This window comes from Lupinus angustifolius, chromosome LG01 (assembly GCF_001865875.1).
Source record: "Lupinus angustifolius cultivar Tanjil chromosome LG01, LupAngTanjil_v1.0, whole genome shotgun sequence".
Taxonomy (NCBI): Eukaryota; Viridiplantae; Streptophyta; class Magnoliopsida; order Fabales; family Fabaceae; genus Lupinus; species Lupinus angustifolius.
The window spans coordinates 22,176,277-22,197,722 of record NC_032009.1 but is presented as its reverse complement, the minus strand read 5'-3'; the positions used below and the strand labels follow the sequence as shown (position 1 = coordinate 22,197,722).

The 21,446-nt window shown below is 36.0% G+C and overlaps 2 protein-coding genes across 8 annotated transcripts; one reads left to right on the top strand and one right to left on the bottom strand.

Moving 5' to 3' along the window:
* Window positions 1,151-3,354, top strand: LOC109355662 (pre-mRNA 3'-end-processing factor FIP1-like). 3 transcript variants are annotated; one of them, XM_019598880.1, is made up of 4 exons: window positions 1,151-1,548; window positions 1,875-1,972; window positions 2,792-2,873; window positions 2,933-3,354. In XM_019598880.1, the coding sequence occupies exons 1-3, from the start codon at window positions 1,293-1,295 to the stop codon at window positions 2,843-2,845; spliced, it is 408 nt and encodes a 135-aa protein (XP_019454425.1). In that variant the 5' UTR covers window positions 1,151-1,292; the 3' UTR covers window positions 2,846-2,873; window positions 2,933-3,354. The 3 variants fall into 3 exon arrangements, with proteins under 3 accessions (XP_019454425.1, XP_019454424.1, XP_019454423.1); XM_019598879.1 differs by having other exon boundaries at window positions 2,792-2,862; window positions 2,941-3,017; XM_019598878.1 differs by having other exon boundaries at window positions 1,152-1,548; window positions 2,792-3,354.
* LOC109355616 (VIN3-like protein 2) lies at window positions 16,011-20,716 on the bottom strand. Of its 5 annotated transcripts, none has more exons than XM_019598875.1 (5): window positions 20,524-20,716; window positions 20,299-20,400; window positions 18,608-19,280; window positions 17,616-17,914; window positions 16,011-17,363 (listed from the first exon to the last, which is right to left on the bottom strand). In XM_019598875.1, the coding sequence occupies exons 3-5, from the start codon at window positions 19,240-19,242 to the stop codon at window positions 16,186-16,188; spliced, it is 2,112 nt and encodes a 703-aa protein (XP_019454420.1). In that variant the 5' UTR covers window positions 19,243-19,280; window positions 20,299-20,400; window positions 20,524-20,716; the 3' UTR covers window positions 16,011-16,185. The 5 variants fall into 5 exon arrangements, with proteins under 5 accessions (XP_019454420.1, XP_019454422.1, XP_019454413.1 ...); XM_019598877.1 differs by having other exon boundaries at window positions 20,341-20,400; XM_019598868.1 differs by having other exon boundaries at window positions 20,299-20,379.

Genomic DNA, 21,446 nt, shown 5'->3' with positions numbered 1-21,446 from the left:
TTTTCCTTTATTAAGTAGTATAGATATGCAACTTATAATTAATATATTTGAGGTGGTTATATAAGATTATATGGTTTTTTTAAATTAAAATTTTGAAGGGTAAAATAGGAATATATAAATTATGTCATGGTGGTGATTACACCATGTTTTGACTTTATATATAGTATAAATAAAAACAATTGCAATTGTCTCAAAAACCACTCAACTGTCGTTTATGTCCGAACCACCACGTTAGATCCACCTTTGTTTCTGCTTATCGAATGTGTGCCAAAACCACACTGTGTTGGATGAAGGCTTATGTAATTGCAAAATTTTGTTGAGGATTCTTTAATCCAAAGAAGAAATGGAACTTCGAAAAATTAAAATGCTCCCTGTAGATTGTTTTGGTCAGTGTGATGAAGGAAGGGGTGTGACAAATTTAATCCCTAGATAATCTCTATAATCAATAGTGATGCTAACTACTCATAGTTACCAAAACCCAATTCAACCTTGGAGAGTTGGTGGTGAGGAACCCAGTTTGATATTTTCTATATTTTTAAAAAACCTTCCTTTTATGTTTACCTTTGTGATTTATTATCTTATCATACATTCCCATGCTACATTTGTTTTTTAGCATGCCATGGTTGCAAACAAATAATCAACAAACATCAACTTTGATATTCAAATTTGATTAATGTTATTAAATACAAATGTCAAAATTTTAGTGGATCAAAAGAAATAAGTTATTTTCTGATACAAGAAGATACATTACTCTGATTTTAAAATTATAAACAAAGGTAATTGTACCATTTTGATGAAAATTATGTATCTTTCATTAAAAAAATATAATTTAAAATTAAAACCAATTGATATGTCCGATACAATTTAAATAAAAATCGATAGATATGACTATTTTTATTGATCTTGAACAATAGGGTTGTGTAATCAATATAAGTGTTATATTGTACTAGTATAAGATCCGATTACTAGTTTTCTGGTCGAACCAACCAATACGATAGCATTTTGATAATTGTGTTTAAAACTATGTCATTTTCAAGTGACAAAAGTAAATAACTTATCTAAAGTTCTAATTTATGAAAGAAAAAATGAAAGCATGGGCGTGTGAGTTACTTTTTAGTGGTAGAGAGTGGGGTGAGACTAGAGAGAGTGTGTAAGAAGGAAGAGGGGAAGACAAAAGATCCAACAAAGTGACCAACCAACACTATCTGTATCACTTGTGTTGCGTGCATTCTATCTCACACCTTTTACTCTCTCTCACACCTTTCACTCTCTCTCCACCAAATCAAAACACAATGGGTGTAAACGGAGTTGAATCCACACCTCCACCCGTTATCGGTAAAATCGGACCTTACACCGTTTTCATGACACCTCCTTCTACACCTAAACCACCTTCCTCACTTTCTCCTCCGCCTCCTTCCCCCGCCGCCGCCAAGATCCTTCCGCCGCCCGTTCAACCTCCTCCTCCTCAGATTCATAACCCCGTTAGTCCTGATAAATCATCTTCCGTTTTCGGATTTTTCAAGAATGCTGTAACTAAAGTTCAAGCTGGTATCAATTTCTCTTACCTTTACTTTAATTGATACTTTATGATGCTTCATTGCTTGTCATTTTAACATCACATGTTTTTTTTATATTTCTGTTTATGGAAAATGATATGATGGGTCTAACTAAGGGTTCCTATATTTGGAAATGGTTTCAATTTGATTAACCTAAAGTTCTGTCCATTTCTAGTTTTTTTGTTTTGGATTCTCATAATTCTATCAACATAGCACAAATCTAGAGCTATGGTCTTTTTTTTTACATTTATCTATTTATTTATTCTCTTGTTTATTCTTGTTATATTCTGATTACACGTTACTTATATTGTTTCATAGCGCACTCAAGTTTGGATGATCATTTGGCACGTTGGTTCGGCTTGGATCATTCGAAGTATCAATGGGCTCTTGATGATTATTATGAGAGCAAGGGAATGGTGAGAAGTTCATTCAATACTAATTATGTCAAGATTAGTAGCATATAATTTGATTTTCTTATGCTTTTATCACTTTATTTTCATGTAATTCCATTTAATTTGAACAGATTTTCTGATACCACCACTCCACTATTATTATACTTTTAGTTTATGCTTTTATAATAAGTTTTACAGGCCTTGCTTACTAGAGGGTTTGGCAATAATCGGCAATGTTTTGTTTTGGTTTTTAATGGAGTTGAATTTAATTTAATGTAGCAAGAGAAGTATCTTTGTTTTTATGATGTCACAATAGAAGAACTTGCAATATTTTTCTTGGTGGTCTTGACATTGCGGGGTTTATGTTATGTATTTACTAATTAACATAGGGGTCATACTCTACTGTGCTATTTGGTGAAGTAAGACTTGAGTGGGAGCTCTGGTTTGAGTTTGTCAATGATAAATAGCCTTTTAAGTAAACTCTGCTCTTTGCCTCAAATTATTGTAAAGGCTGTAACTCGAAGCTGAAAAATATTTTAACTAAGGGCCTTTTCCCTGGTTCTTTAAAATTAAGTTGGGCTTCATTATCATCGTTATTTTTATTGGCTATTTGATTTATGAGAACACCAAGTTTGAGCCTTATCAAACTAGAAAAGATGTGCTCAGTTTCAGTTTTAACAACCTAAGATGACATTGAAATACAATTATTAATGTTATATGGAAGTTTTTAGAGAGAGAAGGAATTGCAGGGAGATATTCTTTAAATTCAGTTGAGACCTGAGTGTCATACTATATGTCTGTGCTACTCACTTCTAAAAAATTTAATCATATTATTAATTGCAGGAAAAAGGAGGCATTAGAGTGAATGAAGTTTCAAGCAAAGCACAAAGTGTTTGATTTGTCTAGTCAGAGTGGTAATACCTTGTCATGACTTTGCAGTATTGTTATCCTTGAAATGTGGGAGGGGCCCATTTTAACTTATCATCATGCAGGATTAATCAAAACTCAAAAGTGAGTTGTGAAAACTCTTTCTTTAAGTATAGTAGTACCTCTCTACTTACATGTGGAGTAAAACAAATATATCCAACATGTCAAAGAGTTCTTTGGTCTACATCCATTGATATGATTTAGTGGTTATTATCCAACTCCAGCTGTTGAGTCTGTTTATTTGACAGTCTGTTCCTGTAGTCTTATTATCTAGCATATCACCTAGGCAAATGTTTTGTTCTTGTGTTGTAGTTTTAATAGTGTTTCTGAGTTGTTGTACCTTGGAGCTGTTTTTGAATTTGTACTTATTTAAGGGGGAAATGATAGTTGCCTTCTCATGATGGCAGGGTTATCTAAACTCCATCTACTTAATTTATTGAAGAATGTTAAACAGTGCACCATTATGCACCGGTTAACAAGACCCATATTTAATTATGACTAGGCATGGGCTAGCTAGATGCTCCAAAATCAGGGTTGCTTACTAATTGAGTTTTGGAGGAAATGGAGAGGGAAAGAGGGTTTTAGAGTCATCTCACATTTTATGACTCACAAGAACTTCCTTTCCATTCATTCACTTCTAAAAATCAATTCACAAACAAACCCTCATTCTGCATTTGGTATCGTAGAAATCATGGAAATAAAGAATAAAGAGGAGGGGAGACAAGGTGAAGAAAAAGAGCATATTTCTCTCATTTGGTTTAGGAGAGTGTAGAGAGAGAGGGAGAAGAATGTATTTGGACCCAGCAAATTTCTTTCTCCCTGCATGTAATGAAAAAATGAGAGTTAGAGCAATTCTCTTCTTTTGTCTTTACAACCAGGCAACAACACAAAAAATTCACATTTATTTGGGGTACAAAAGGTTGATTTTTTTCTCTCTTTTTTTCTCACATATAAATTCATTTAAACTCACCAAAATAGTTGGTTTTTAGAACTTGAGCTGGATTTGCATACATGGCTCCATTTCTAGTGGCCATCTGTTTCAAGGATGACTTTGAGAAAGACAAGGACCATGGAGTGAGAAACATAATTAACATTTTATTTGTTGTTCTACGTTCCATAAGGTTAGTTTTGTGCAACGATTCTTGTCTTATGACTTGGAGGTCACCTAGAATATGTTGCTAGTATCTATGAATTATATCGGAAAAATTACGTGGATAGTGTAGTTTGACTACACTATCCCACGTTTGGGGTATGTTTCTGATTAATTACGAGTTTGAGGTATTTTTATGAAACTCGTGGATGCCATCCACAAGTTTGGCGAAGTCGTGGACCAGAGCCACGATTTCACTGGAAAGTCGTGGATACCAACCACGATTTCCATTTATTATTCTCTCTCCTCAGTGAAATCGTGAATAGGGTACACGACTTCCAATGTCGTGTACCCGGTACACGAGATTGCATGAGTTATTTCAAAAAACACCCATTTACGAAACTTGTTTACTTGTTTTTATTTTTAATAATTTATAAAAATAATATAGTAATTGATAATTAAATAAGGTAATTGAATATGGTAATTTTAGTGTGTAAAATGAATATGTTAAATGATTATTTTAGTATGTTAGTATGGTAATTGAATATATTAAATGATTAATTTAATAACAAATTTGGAATTAGAATAATTTGTAATTTAAAATTAATGTAATAACAAAATTGGAATTGGAAAAAGAAGAAAATTACGTAAATTGTAGTATGAATTTCAAAAACATTAAATTAGCGGGAAAAAAATCTTAATGGCGTCTATGAGATGATGTTCTACGTCCAGGTGCCTTTCTCATTTGAGGTGGTTGGACTCTTAGTTGTTGTTGTTGTTGTTGTTGTGATTGATTTTGTCTTCCACCTCTATCCAGTTGTGGCTGCTCCTCATCTTCGTCTTCACTATTGTCATCATCTTCATCGTTTGTTTGTGAAGGCAATGTCGTCTGATAATATTGTTGAGAGTTGAATGCCGAGAATGGAGTATTTGAAGTAGTGCCAAACATTGATGGCATTCCTTGAAATTGCGAAGATGATGCTAATTGAGAAAATGAGTAGTCACCCATTGCTCCGTAACCTTCAAACCCAAAGGGATGTTGTTGTTGTTGCTGAGGAGCAGGAGTCTGAGTGTATGCCTACGGAAAAGTATCTGTTTGAGTGTATGCATGCGGAAAAGTATCCGTATGAGTTTGACTCTCATAATGTTGTTGATCGTTAGGTGCAAAAGACATTTGGAACTGTTGTGGAGGAGGAGCTTGAGAAGTAGTTGAGGAGAAGGCGATTGGAATTAGTTGAGCAAATGCTTCTATCATCTCATTGCAGTTTTGATAGACGTCATTCAATGACTGCAACAGATTTGGAAACACATTTGTAGGAGCACACCTATCTTGAATCATTTGATAAAATTGTACTGAATAAATGGAAAAAATTAAATTGTTAGAATATGTCAACACAAAATAAAATAAAATTACAAATGTTTTTGTTATTACTGATTCGGCTGAATATGCTCCATCTGGAGATATGTATTTTCCTTGTCCTTTGTAAGTACCATTGCATATACTGCGAGTACTGGTACAAATGTTGGTTATCGAGAAAACCATTGACCACATAGTTTTTCTGGTTATTCCAAACCTGAATCCATTGGTCATGCTTTTGAGGCCAGTTGTAGTCATTCTTCCCATGTAGATCCATCTTGTGTTGTTTCTCCAGATTAATTGGATCTTCTGGGATGGGTTGTTGTAGACCAAACTACCTCATCACCCGATCAGCATCATGTCAGTCACTCAACAAGTGCAAAGCAGGTGAGTGCTACACGTGCTCTGACTACATCAGGTATGGAGCTCACATAGGTAATGTTCCTATATGGGGTCCACACAAACTAATATATAAACAAAGTTAGTAATTAATGAATACAAGAATAGTTAGAAATAATAGTAAATATATTAAAAATTAGAATTTACAGAAATTACCTGATCAATGCACAAGCGATCCAACATTAACCGTATTATGTTCGTTGCATGAACAGGGATGTTGGTGGTGATGCACCCACCTAAAATGTAATGTTATTGGTAGTTTATATGAATAATTTCAAACATAAACTATTGTAATTTGAAGAATTTTAATAATAAAATCAGGGAAAAAATATACCTTTGGACTAAAGGGAAAGTTTGTGAGTCATTGTTGTGTACTCTTGGAGCTAGCATTGGGATGCGGTCATATGCCCATGACTGTAGTAAATGCAAGCATCCACCGATTTCAATTTGGTGACTAATGAGTGCCGCACGACATATTCCACGATATAGACACGCCAATACAGCTGAACCCCAACTATATTGGAATGTCTGTGACAAGTCCTCCAACAATGGGAGATACATCAGGTGGACTCGTGATCCGGATGTATCTGGCATGAGGAAGCTAGCAATCATGCGTAATATAAACGCTCTTGCGTGTTGCTCAATCACAACATCATCATCTTGTTGTGGAAGAACCACAAAAGTTGAGTCGAGCCAACTCATTTGGATCCTTTGACCCATAATTTGTTTGTCAGTTGGGATTGCACCCAACAAGTTGTGACAAATCATTTCCCAATTACCACTTGTAATGCTAGTAACAGGAGCTCCATTTATTGGCAACCCAAGTTGGTATGCGACCTCTTCAAGAGTTAATGTGCACTCGCCAACAGGTAGATGGAATGTGTGAGTCTCCAGCCTCCATCTCTCAACTAATGTCGTAATTACGTGGTTGTTGATTTCGATTGTACCAATATCGAGAATATGCCCAAATGCTGTGTTACGAATAACTTCTAACAGCGGTGCAGATGGTAAATGTTGCCAAAAGTTGTATCTTGCTCGAAAAGTAACTTCTCCACCATTCCAAATGTTTGTGGAGACATGATCTTTTTGAAGGGTGAGAAGGGAGGGGTTAATACGACTCGTGGGTATATTGTATGTTTTCTGAAATTTGAATTCAACCACGAGTCGTGGCCCAGGCTAGGTTAAGCCAGGGAATCTCATGTGTGGCTAGGGCACAAGTACCATTGCCAGGTACGAATTCGTTGACCCCATCCATGAGTTTGATGAAGTCATAGACCCCATCCACGACTTCCAACCCTATATATTGAAACCTGCAGAACCTTCATTCTCACACCAACCCTTCCGAAATCCTACTTTCTCTCATTTCCCGATAATTATCCATCAAAAAATGGAACATATTGGTCCAGGTCCTATTAACCCCTCCCTTCTCACCCTTCAAAAAGATCATGTCTCCACAAACATTTGGAATGGTGGAGAAGTTACTTTTCGAGCAAGATACAACTTTTGGCAACATTTACCATCTGCACCGCTGTTAGAAGTTATTCGTAACACAGCATTTGGGCATATTCTCGATATTGGTACAATCGAAATCAACAACCACGTAATTACGACATTAGTTGAGAGATGGAGGCTGGAGACTCACACATTCCATCTACCTGTTGGCGAGTGCACATTAACTCTTGAAGAGGTCGCATACCAACTTGGGTTGCCAATAAATGGAGCTCCTGTTACTAGCATTACAAGTGGTAATTGGGAAATGATTTGTCACAACTTGTTGGGTGCAATCCCAACTGACAAACAAATTATGGGTCAAAGGATCCAAATGAGTTGGCTCGACTCAACTTTTGCGGTTCTTCCACAACAAGATGATGATGTTGTGATTGAGCAACACGCAAGAGCGTTTATATTACGCATGATTGCTAGCTTCCTCATCCGGATCACGAGTCCACCTCATGTATCTCCCATTGTTGGAGGACTTGTCACAGACATTCCAATATAGTTGGCGTTCAGCTGTATTGGCGTGTCTATATCGTGGAATATGTCGTGTGGCACACATTAGTCACCAAATTGAAATCGGTGGATGCTTGCATTTACTACAGTCATGGGCATATGACCGCATCCCAATTCTAGCTCCAAGAGGACACAACAATGACTCACAAACTTTTCCTTTAGTCCAAATGTATATTTTTTCCATGATTTTATTACTAAAATTCTTCAAATTACAATAGTTTATGTTTGAAATTATTCATATAATAATAACTATCAATAACATTATATTTTAGGTGGGCGCAACATCTAATCACCACCAACATCCCTGGTCATGCAACGAACATAATACGGTCAATGTTGGATCGCTTGCGCATTGATCAGGTAATTTCTGTAAATTCTAATTTTTAATATATTTACTATTATTTCTAACTATTCTTGTATTCATTAATTACTAACTTTGTTTATACATTAGTTTGTGTGGACCCCATATAGGAACATTACCTATGTGAGCCCCATACCTGATGTAGTCAGAGCACGTGTACCACTCATCTGCTTTGCACTTGTTGAGTGGCATGCTGCTGATCGGGTGATGAGGCAGTTTGATTTACAACAACCCATCCCAGAAGATCCAATTAATCTGGAGAAACAACACAAGATGGATCTACGTGGGAAGAATGACTACAACTGGCCTCAAAAGCATGACCAGTGGATTCAGATTTGGAATAACCAGAAAAACTATGTGGTCAATGGTTTTCCCGATAACCAGCATTTGTACCAGTATATGCAATGGTACTTACAAATGACAAGGAAAATACATATCTCCAGATGGAGCATATTCAGCCGGATCAGTAATAACAAAAACATTTGTAATTTTATTTTATTTTGTGTTGACATATTCTAACAATTTAATTTTTTCCATTTATTCAGTACAATTTTATTAAAATGATTCGGGATAAGTGTGTTTCCAAATCCGTTGCAGTTATTGAATGACGTCTATCAAAACTGCAATGAGATGATGGAAACATTTGCTCAACTAATTCCAATCGCCTTCTCCTCAACTACTTCTCAAGCTCCTCAACAACAGTTCCAAATGCCTTGTGCACCTGACTATCAACAAGATTACGATAGTCAAACTCAAACGGATACTTTTCCGCAGACATACACTCAGACGGATACTTTTCCGCAGGCATACACTCAGACTCCTGCTCCTCAGCAACAACAACAACATCCCTTTGAGTTTGAAGGTTACGGAGCAATGGGTGACTACTTATTTTCTCAATTAGCATCATCTTCACAATTTCAAGGAATGCCATCAATGTTTGGCACTACTTCAAATACTCCATTATCGGCATTCAACTCTCAACAATATTATCAGCCGACAATGCCTTCACAAACAAATGATGACGATAGTGAAGATGAGGAGCAGCCACAACTGGTTAGAGGTGGAAAACAAAATCAATCGCAACAACAACAACTAAGAGTCCAACCACCTCGAAGGAGAAAGACACATGGATATGGAACATCATCTCATATACGCCATTAGGATTTTTTTCCGCTAATTTAATGTTTTTGAAATTCATACTACAATTTATGAAATTTTCTTCTTTTTCCAATTTTGTTATTACATTAATTTTAAATTACAAATTATTCCAATTCCAAATTTGTTATTAATTTAAATTAATCATTTAACATATTCAATTACCATACTAAAATAATCATTTAACATATTCATTTTACATACTAAAAATACTTTATTCAATTATCAATTACTATATTATTTTTATAAATTATTAAAAATAAAAACAAGTAAATACGTTTTGTAAATGGGTGTTTTTTGAAATAACTCATGCAATCTCGTGTACCGGGTACACGCCATTGGAAGTCGTGTACCCTATCCACGATTTCAGTGAGGAGAGAGAAACAAAAATGGAAATTGTGGATGGTATCCACGACTTTCCAGTGAAATCGTGGCTCTGGTCCACGACTTTGCCAAACTCGTGGATGGCATCCACGAGTTTCATAAAAATACCCCAAACCCGTAATTAATCAGAAACATACCCCAAACGTGGGATAGTGTAATCAAACTATACTATCCATGTAATTTTTCCCTATTAAATCAATGTTTGATGTTGAAGAAGGATTAACAGTTGGATAAAGGACTAGATGAATGTGCTTCTGTGATCCTGAAATGATGTAATATAAGTAGTGGAGAATTTAATAAGGATGCAGAGGTTTGATTTCATCAGCAGTCAATAGTACAATGACATGACTTTTCCCAATTTTGTTTAACTTTATGCGTAAAGGTTGGGACCCGCCAATACCTTGTGCTGAGGAGTTTCTGCCATCAACTTGAAGACACAGTTTAACAGTATTTAGAAATAAACAAACAAACGATTCCTTTACCTTGGTCGCTGTAAATTGTGTTGAGATTAGCACTAATTCTGGAAGCCCAAGACAAAGCCCAAAGGATCTACAAGCTTCATTCACTCAAAACTGAGACTTTCCTTTTTTAGCATTTTTTCAAATTTCCGTTTTTTCTGTTAAGAGAATTCTTTCCTCTTTTGGCAAGTTTTATGTTTTCTGTTATTTTTCTGTTTTCTTCTTTGCTGGCTTTGCTTTATAAATGCAGCCACTAAATTATCAATAATCAAGAGAAAAGTTTTCCAATTACATTCCTTTACTTTCAATTGTTGCTATGCAAAGAATCAACATTTAATTCTTGCCTTTTCTTCTTCAAATCTTGCTCTTGAGTTTATAACCAAGGCTTATTTTCTTCAAGCTATGAAAACCATGTCTTCACATGGTATCAGAGCACCCTTGTGAGGGTGACTCTGCTGCGCCAACCTTTCTTCTTCCCATTCTTTCTCGATTTCAACTGTACCAGAAAAATTCATTCTTCATCACTATCTGATCTCACCACCATGGCTAATACCAACCCTGTTCTTGATCCTACCAACCCTTACTACATGTATCCCAATGAAAACACAGCAACTACCTTGGTTTCAACCCTGTTGAATGGACAGAACTACCACGCATGGTCAAGAGCCATGACCATGGCCCTTGAAACAAAGAACAAGTTGGGATTCATTGATGGATCCATCATCAGAAGGAACAATTGTCTTCTCTAATGACCTATACTTAACAAATGTGCTATATGTTCTCACCTTTAACTTCAACCTTGTTTCAATTTCTAAACTCACAACCTCCTTAGCTTGCACTTTAACATTTTCAAACAATCACTGTCAAATTCAGGACACTCAATCCTTGAAGATGATTGGTGCAGCTGAGCTAAGGGGAGGTCTATATATGCTAAGTCAACCCAACAAGAAATATTGTGAACTAATTCATGTAAATTTGTACACTAGTTATGATGATTCTAACATTTGGCACTCTAGACTTGGGCATCTTTCTCATAAGAAAATGACTATTATGCAATCTATGTTCCCTTCAATAAAATGTAACAAAACTTTGGAACCTTGTGATGTATGCCATTTAGCCAAACATAAGAGGCTACCTTATCCTGCTAGTAGTTCTAAATCAGATGCTGCCCTTGATCTAATACACATAGATATATGGGGACCTATCTCTACCCCATCAACCTTTGGTCACAAATATTTTTTGACCATAGTTGACAACAAAACTAGATTCCCTTGTGAAGGCCTTTGTGACTTATGCTCAAAATCAGTTTGACAAGAGCATTAAGATCATTAGAAGTGATAATGGACAAGAGTTTGTAATGAAAGAATTTTATATACAAAAGGGCATAGAACACCAAACATCATGTGTTGAAACACCTCAACAAAATGGTATTGTTGAAAGAAAGCACTAACACATAATTGGTGTAGCTAGAGCCCTCATATTTCAATCTAATCTCCCTGCTTGCTTTTGGAACTATGCTGTCTCTCACTCAATTCATTTAATTAATAGACAACCTACTGTTTTCGTATCCAATAAATGAATTATACAACAAATTGCCTGATATTAGTACTTTAAGAGTTTTTGGTTGTCTTTGCTATGCATCTACTTTGACTTCTAATAGAAGAAAACTTGATCCTAGATCAAGAAAGTGCATATTTCTTGGTCACCCTCGTGGTACAAAAGGGTACATTCTCATGGACTGTAACACAAATGAAGTGTTTGTATCTAGAAACACTGCATTTTTTGAGCACATATTTCCCTTTTCTGCAAATACTTCCAGCAATGAAACCACTTATGACATGACTCAACCCATCTTGCCCACCAACCACACGAATATATTTGATTATCCTATACACCCTGAACCTGAGAATGACCCTCCACCTCCCCCTCCTATCATTGACCAACCCCCTAGTGAACCTCCCACTTCAATCACCTCTGTTCCAACCAGTCATCCTAGGAGAACCAGAAATCCACCAACCTATCTCAAAGACTACCATTTGACCCTCCTTCATCAAACTGACACTCCCAAACCACATATTCCCTACCCTATTAGCAACACCCTATCATATGACCATCTATCAAATAAGCACAAACACTTTTCCCTATCCATCTCATCAAACCAGTGCCCTACAACCTATTCAGAAGCCATCCAACACCAACATTGGCAACAAGCCATACATACAGAACTAACTGCTCTAGACAAAAACAACACTTGGATCCTATCTCAGCTCCCAACTGATAAAAGAGCCATAGGATGCAAATGGATCTTTAAAATCAAACACAGGGCAGATGGTTCCATAGAAAGATACAAAGCCAGATTAGTGGCAAAAGGATTCACCCAAACAGAGGGGGTGGATTATATGCAAACCTTCAGTCCAGTGGTCAAGATGACCACCATCAGAGTTCTTCTATGCCTTGCCACTCTTCACAAGTCTGCAAGCTTCAAAAGTCTATCTATGGCCTCAAACAAGCCAGTAGACAATGGCATGACAAACTCACCTCCACTCTTCTACAACTCGGTTATATCAAATCCTTCTCTGACCATTCTCTTTTCATTCATAATAATCATGCTTCTGGTTTTACAGCTATCTTAGTATATGTAGATGATTTAATTTTGACAGGTAACAACTTTGATCAAATCAATCACACCAAGACTGTTCTCCACAACAAATTTAGCATCAAAGATCTTGGAGATTTAAAGTTCTTCTTAGGAATGGAAGTAGCCAGATCCAGCAAGGGAATCACTCTATATCAGAGGAAATACACATTGGAACTTCTCCAAGAAACAGGCTACCTTGGAGCAAAACCATCCTCTACACCAATGACCTACAATGTCACTCTTCATTCTCAATCTGGCCTCCCTTTGACAGATATCACTTCATACAGGAGACTCATGGGCAAATTACTCTACCTCACTCACACTCGACCTGATATTTCCTTTGCTGTGGGATGCCTTAGTCAATACCTAGCCTCACCTACTGATCATCACTACAAAGCAGCCACTCACATCCTGAGATACTTAAAATCCTCCCCTGGACAAGGCATCTTCTTTCCTAGCAACAACAACACTACCATACAAGGCTATTCTGACTCAGATTGGGCCACCTGCCTTGACAGTCGAAAATCCATCACTGGATGGTGCTTCTTCATTGGATCAGCCCTTGTTTCATGGAAAAGCAAAAAGCAAAACACAGTTTCTCGATCCTCATCAGAAGCTGAATACCGAGCCCTGGCAATGGCTACTTGCGAAGCTCAATGGCTTCTCTTTTTGTTCAGAGACTTAGGCATCAATCATCACAAACCAGTAAGCATTTTTTGTGACAACAACTCAGCAATTCACATAGCAGAAAATCCTGTGTTTCACGAACGAACCAAACACATTGACATAGACTGTCATGTAGTTCGTGAAAGATTGGAAAATCACATCATTCACCTTCTACCAATCCACACCTCTCTGCAACTCGCTGACATCTTCACCAAGTCTCTATCTCCATCCCCTTTTCGCAACATTTTATCCAAACTTGGCATAGTAGACATTCATATGCCAAGTTTGAGGGGGTGTGTTGAGATTAGCACTAATTCTGGAAGCCCAAGGCAAAGCCCAAAGGATCTACAAGCTTCATTCACTCAAAACTGAGACTTTCCTTTTTTAGCATTTTTTCAAATTTCCGTTTTTTCTGTTAAGAGAATTCTTTCCTCTTTTGGCAAGTTTTCTGTTTTCTGTTATTTTTCTGTTTTCTTCTTTGCTGGCTTTGCTTTATAAATGCAGCCACTAAATTATCAAAAATCAAGAGAAAAATTTTCCAATTACATTCCTTTACTTTCAATTGTTGCTATGCAAAGAATCAACATTTAATTCTTGCCTTTTCTTCTTCAAATCTTGCTCTTGAGTTTATAACCAAGGCTTATTTTCTTCAAGCTATGAAAACCATGTCTTCACAAATTGCGAAATTAGATGAACTTTACTTCAACATTCGAATCCTGATTAGTACCTTTGATTCAGGCCAGTTTTACAGTTATATTTGTGTGATACATGCTAAACACAACAAAACAAATGATCGATCTCATCCCTTGTCTTTACTGATGCACAAAAAACAAGTTTGGTTGCATGTGCACATTGTGGTTGTCTCAACAACCTTGACATGAGAATTTAAGAATGACTTTCTCAATCTGAACAAGCAAAACTGAATGATAGAACATGCAGGTAGGGAGGGTTGAACTCAACATGTGCATTCAGGTTTGAACCTGCCGCAATCTTAACAAAATGAGGATATTTCTGTTGAACATATCATACTCGATTCAGGCTCAAATTTATATTGTAAAATTGCATCCTATGCTTTGGTAAACTCCTCTAGTTCCTTTCTCGACTGGCCTTATCATCATACAAAATTGCTGATGATTTGATGTAGAAATATTTATGATTGCAAGCAGTCAGAAATGAAAGAAAGTTACTGCCTTTGGGTTAAAATCCAACCTTTTCCATCTGTGAAAAGATTTCAAGGACCATCTGATTCTTTCAATTGGTAAAAAAAAATTCAAGATTATCTCCGTATAGCAATCCCAAGTTCATATTCAAAATCATTTTTTTTTGTTAGATTCAAAATCATTTTTCATCAACATACGAATGAATGCATTTCCCTTCTTGAAATGCACCTGCAGCCGCACAGTAATGAATAAGACTCATTTTATGAAGCAAGTGTTGCCTTTACGTTTTTCATAAGAGGCTGAGCTTCAAGAGACAGTAATTGATGACAACCTCTAGGGGATACCTTTGATTGTGGGATTGTTTTAGTTTGAAATTAAGAGCTTTATAAATCAGAATTCCGTTTTGGTATTGATAGAGACTCTTAGGACAATTTTAGGATAGATTTGTGGGGAAAGATGGAAAAGATATGAAGATGAAGACACCAAAAGCTTAAGAACTTGATAAGTATATGATATTCACCACAAGGAATGATCCTTAATAAGAATTGAGACGCCACACCGAGAGGGTGATAAGGATCTTGATAAGTTCGAATTAAGGAGTTTTGACTCAACTTTAGGAATTCAATCCAATTTTTCTCAAAAACAAAATTCATTAATGAATAAGCAAAATTATAAATAGGCAAATTTGTCTTGCTGAAAAGATAAAGATAAGATCTAATTTAACAAATTGAAATCTGAAGATAAAATCCTAACTAACATAATCCTAACTAACATAATCCTAACAAGCCTAATCTAATTTGATTTGATCAATTTCGGTTGGATTGAGTTGTTGGCTGAGTTACTTGAATTTGAAGTTGAAATTCCACCCTAGACTTGTCATTGAGGGACTTGGTCTTGAGTTGTTGAATGGTTGAAGATTTGGATTTGAATCAGCCTTGAAAATTCCTCTAATTAATTTGACCGAATTTAATCATAAAATTTCCTTGTTTGAATGGACTTGATCATCTTATCTTCATCCCTTATAGCCACAAGTTGGTTCTGAAATTGAAAGCCAAGTAGAACCTTGACTTGTTCCAATCAGCCTCTTATCATCTTCTTAATTTGTCCATTGCCTTATCCCGAGGAGTAACCATATGTTGATTAAACCAATCCGATTTGGCTAAGGAAATTGAATAAATCTCGTTATTTATCTTTTAAGCTTTGCATTTCATATTTGTATTTGTGCCCTCATGTGCTCTTACATTCTTCCTATTTTCATGTCACCTTGTTTATGTTACACCACTTAGCTACTACTAGGCCAAATTACAAGGACATAACCTCCAAAAATTATAGATTGTCCCTCGGTTTACATCAGGAAAAAACTAGAGCTCACTTAATTTTGGCACAAATCCTGTTATATACCCAAAAGGGTAATGATAATACAGTGCAGTCCGAGTTCCCAATTTGAAAAACTCTATCAATATGAAATAGTAACCGTGTAATAAAATAAGTCATCTATAGTACTTACATCATATCATATGAATGACAATGCTGTAATACATATATTTCAACACTGTCTAAATGAAGAATAATAAAAATCTAAAGAATTACACCATCACAACCTTGGATGGGTTTCAAACTCTGGAGCTGCAATCAATGCCAAAGCTTCATGCACAACCCCGCTGGCACCGTTGACGTTCTCTTGCTTGATATACATTCTGAAAAGGTGTCCACAAGCTGCTCTGCCAGAGATGCTGGATCTTCAAGAAATGTATCAATATATATTTTCACAATCCTTACTTCTTGAGGGGTTGCCCTTAAGCTGTACCAAGTAAGAAACTTCTGTCTGAAGTTCTTTTCTATATGTCCTTCACACTCTAAATATCTAATCACCTTCACACAATACTCAAAATCACGATCAGCACACCCATCATGTTGTCTTTCCCCGCTTCTCTTCTTGGATGTGCTTCCATCTTGAGGCCCCTCCTTTTTCCCAGATTCATTTTGTTTATCTTTGCCACTGGATTTAGATCTACCATTTCTTCCTGGCCAATCTTTAAGTATTTCCAACTTGCATGGAGTATTAGGGAAGCCTCCTTCCGAGGTAACTACTAATGGCTCACATTCCCTACCAGTTTGAACTGGGGAATTCAATCCATCATCAGTGCTCGTGTCCTTGGTGACTTGCTCCTCCGGTAAGTGTTTGTTTTCAAGCTTTAGTACATCAGAAGCAGGTACGGAACCAGCTGTTCCCGCAGCATGCTGTCTGTCTGACAAAGAATCTGCGTCAGCAGGAAGTCCTACTGCACCTATATTGGAACAGTTAATAGCAGCATTAGATAAATTTCCAGAAGCAAGCTGGTTGAAGTCCTTGTGATAAGTATGATAATGGCCTGCTTGATTATCGGTCTGATCACTATATGGATTACTGATATTAGTTTCATCTTCCACTGATGACGGATTCGAAAGGCTGCTACAATTGGTTGCTGGGCTCTGACTTCTTTCTGGTGCTGAGCAATTAGGGACTTCATCCTCACCATGCTCTGTTGAAATATGAATTTCACACTTCCCCAGTTCCCTAGAATTATTGGATGCAACTTTGAAAATGTATTCTGTAGCTGGAGTTAAGCCCCTTATACAAAAGGTTCTATTTGGTAGAAGAAAAGTGCAAGTCGGCTCCGCTGGATAGTTCACATCATCAACTTTGCGATGCCACAAGGTGTAACCAGAAATACATTCTACAGAAGGGTCTTCAGAACCCAAAATAACAGTGAGGGACGTCGCAGTGACTTTTTCAAACCTCACCATATTTGGAGCAAGCAAGTTAGCACCTGAAAATGTCAAGTAACCACAGAAAGATCAATAAGTACCTTATTCAGAAATTTAGACCCATTGATTAAAACTTAATCCGCTGACAACTATACTAATTACAATACCATAGTTATGTACTTCAAAACAAAATTCAATGCAAGCACATTGACAGAAAAATAATCTTGTAGGGTTTTTGGTCCCCGAAAGAATATTAACACTACAATATTATCAAAAAGAGCCACCACGGAAATTTAAGTGGGGGGGAAGGTCACCTTGAGTAGGTGGTGAAGGTGAGATCCTTTTAGAAAGTGATTCCACAGCCAAACCACAGAGTTTCTGAACCTCTGGTCCTACTGAGAGCCTGTTCACAATCCCCCTACCAATCTTCACCAGTGAGCCAGTCAACGGGCCCACTTCAGGTTCAAGTTTCTTCACGGCTTCATCAACAATTTCGTGAAGTTCTTGATAAATTTCAGTCCCTTGTAAAAGTCTTTGGCTTAAGGAGACGCGGTAACAGAGTATGTCCACACGTCTGGTATCTTTAGCTGCCATCAGTTGTTTTCTCCAGCATCTAACATTTTAAGAAACAAGCCTGAATGAGATTGATCTATCCTACACGTTTACCAAAATTCCATCCTAAAGGGAATATAGCACATACCCCACCTATTAAAAGGAACAATCTCTCTCTGTATCTCTTACACACACACAAACACACAAAAGTGATCATGCCTAAGATACATCTTGAATTGGCAGTCCTTCATGTTTATTTAAAGCAAGTTATGAACTAAAGTGTCATGGTTCTATCTGCTATTAAAAACAACCTAAAAGACTCCTGAACGCGGCAGAAAAAGGGAGAAAGGATGAATAAGAAAGAGAGTTATTTCCATTAACATCATTGACTCACGTCATACAGTTAAACCAAGTAATTCTGAAAAGTGGTATTCAATTGATCACAAGAATTCTTAGATGAATCTAGCAAGAAGAGAATTCTAACAAGACTTTGACATTAATATTTAATATGAATATAAGAAGTTCCGGTTGACTTATATTTTTGTCTATTGCAGAGGTCTTTTTATGCATATTGAAAACAACAAATGAGTAAATAGTTCCCGATACTTATTAATATTTTGCATGAACGGAAAGCTTCTGGTGTAGAAAGACACTCCAAGACATAGAGACAAGGAAAGAGGGGAAAAGTAAAGCAGAAAATTTTAAATGGATGCAGGATCTCATCAAAGAAACTGAAAAACATGAGAATTATTACCTGAGTAAATCATTTACTTTCCCACAAGAAACGCAGTAGAAGCTTCCATCAAGCTTGGGACGTTCGCCAGTTTTGCCAATCCCAGAACCATCATGTTTTAAAGCACACTCAAGGTGACATGACAGGCCACAAGAAACACTGGGAAACCGATACTCAGAGCTACATATTAACCATAGGCTAGGGTCTTTGTTGTCATCATATTGATGGCAAATGCAGCATGAACATCTTTTGCAAAATGCATCTGCTTGATTTAACGTAGCTTTGCAAGCTGAGTTTTTGCAGTATGTGGCACTACCCAAATTGCCGACATTACTGACTGAAACATTGTTTGCAGGCACATGTAATCGAGATGGATTCTCAATTTTTCTCTGCCGTTTTGCAGATTTCTGACCACTTGCAGGAGAAGAATGTCGTTCCGAGTCTGTTGTAATTACAAGGCCCTCTGATTTCTTTTCAGAAACAATATTTAGAAGATGTTCTATAATTTTCAACTTTGTCAACCCAGTATACTTCCTTTCTTTTCCCATCTCTGCACACAAGATTTGTAAAATCTCTTGACGGCTCCACGACTGGAGCATCTCGGATGCACCATGAGATTTAGATATTTCATATACAAGTTCTCTTTTTTCCTCCATACTTAACTTACCACATTTATAAAAATTAAGTGCAACACCTATGATGAAGGAAAAAGAAAAAATATGTCAATTCTAGAGTAGCCCAACTTTAACACATCCAAGTGGTGAAGGACATCAAGATTGTTCTACAATGGCTACATTTGTCATTTGCTTTCATGCTAGGCGTGTCATAATCAAGAAATTAGAAAGTTTATGAGATTGTAAGCAGTAAGACTTGATCTTTTACAAGCAACTAGAATGCAGTCATCTTTCTTCATGCATAATGAATCAGTCAAATAAGTTATCTGAGAAGTTAAGGGCCCAATTTTGTTATAGTATAAATGTTGATTATATAAAATATAACCAAGAGTATGCAACATGAAAAAACCCATACAATATATGACATTTGCATAACAAGGACATCCCAACCAACTGAAATGGAGTAGAAATATAGTAGAACTCTTGTAATGTTATAGACCAATTAAGTCATTCAATTACAAAACTGGACCTATAACTTCCATTGACTTTTTATAAACTCAATGCCCTCCCAACCGTTAATGCGTAGACAATTTAATTTAGAAGCTTGCATATTGCACTTGATGAACTAACCCAATATCAGAAATAAAAGCTTACTTGAACCAAGCTCTCTTCATAATGCATCAATAAAATAATTAACACTGCTATGGTTGTCAACTTTATGACCTCAATGTAGGTTACAACTTAGCAATATAAGCCATATTATATAGTTTTTAAACCTAAAGACAAGATTTCAGTTTTCAACAAAAAAGAACTCATGACTAATAAAATAAAAAGGCTAAATTACCACTCAAGATTTAGAGATCACAACAAATTAACCCAAAACACAGAAAAATCATATTTTTGATAATGCTAAAACACCATGCAGATTAGTCAACTGGTAGATCGTTAAATTAGCAAGTGAATTAAGTCCCCCGAGCCAGAGCATAACGCAGAAAACGAATCCTTCATAGAATTCAACCACACCAACTTCAAGAGAACAAAATAATGACATAACCATGAAAATTAGAGACAAAATAATAAAGTTAAGGAATTTGTGACCATCAAAAGACGAATCAGTAGCAATAACAAGGAATCACTCACTCCACTACATTACCACCGAAAACACGAAATCCTTCGAACCTGCACAACATAAAACACATCCTGAATCGTAAGTCACCGTATATGAACAATAAAAAATAACCGTAACAAAAAATGATATATATTTAAGAAAGAGCAAAAAAATAAGAGATGAGAGAGATTGAAAGCGAGTAGAATAAGAGATACCGAGAAAAGATGGTTGGAATTGATGAAGAGGGAACGAAGCCATTAACCGAAAACTGGTTCTTACTTGCTCTCTATCTCTCAGTGGAATAGAGAGATTCGAGGAGGAAGAGGAGGACCTTGTTTTTTAGAGAGAAAAGGGAAAGAAAGCATCTTAGTTGTTGAGAAAGAGAAAACCATTTATTTGTTACATTAATAAAATACACAGAAAAAATGTATGCCTTAAAGTTTTATAGATGTTGAAGTTTACATTGTATAAATATTTATGCTAATAATAAATATATATATATATATTAGATTCTAAATAAAAATTAATAACTAAATGAAATAAATAAGCTAAAAACAAACTTTTTATAGAAATATATGCGCAATTGCTTATATTATGTAATATGCATGTATTTAATCGAGAAAATATGATGGATTTATTGAAATTAATTTATCTGTCAATAAATATCTACTTTTTATATTTGTAAGCAGTATGAGAAATTTAGTGTAGTGTACCTTTTTTTTCACAAGTATCTCGTATTGAAGATAATCTTGTCTAAGTTAAAAATATTCATAAGTATATAAGGCTAACTCTTTTAATGGATAATAAGCATGAAAATAGTTCTTAAACTTCAATTAAACCAAAGTGGATTTAAAAAATAGTCCACATTAAAACTGGCAGTCCGTGCCACCCATAACCGATGGGTGCCATCTTCCAACCCCACACCACTCATTTATTAATCCCATCCCCTTAAAATATAATATGTAAAATAATATTACTCGATTTTTTTGTACTATCAATGATATTATTTTATTTTTATTGAATAAAAAATTAATTTATTTTTGGGGTGTGTAACTGCGTATCTCAACAAGTATCACTATCATAAATCGAATTCTTAATATTTTGGTTATTCTGAGAATTTACTGGATCTTACACCACT

Excerpts from the sequence above, each read along its gene's own strand:
- LOC109355662 (XM_019598880.1), top strand. The coding sequence starts at position 1,293 with ATGGGTGTAAACGGAGTTGAATCCACACCTCCACCCGTTATCGGTAAA. Across the intron at positions 1,549-1,874 it reads TGTAACTAAAGTTCAAGCTG|CGCACTCAAGTTTGGATGAT; the intron begins GTATCAATTTCT and ends ATTGTTTCATAG. Across the intron at positions 1,973-2,791 it reads ATTATGAGAGCAAGGGAATG|GAAAAAGGAGGCATTAGAGT; the intron begins GTGAGAAGTTCA and ends TATTAATTGCAG.
- LOC109355616 (XM_019598860.1), bottom strand. The coding sequence starts at position 20,566 with ATGGCTTCGTTCCCTCTTCATCAATTCCAACCATCTTTTCTCG. Across the intron at positions 19,281-20,523 it reads ATTCCAACCATCTTTTCTCG|GTGTTGCACTTAATTTTTAT; the intron begins GTATCTCTTATT and ends CCTTCATCATAG. Across the intron at positions 17,915-18,607 it reads AAAGTAAATGATTTACTCAG|ATGCTGGAGAAAACAACTGA; the intron begins GTAATAATTCTC and ends TTAAAATGTTAG.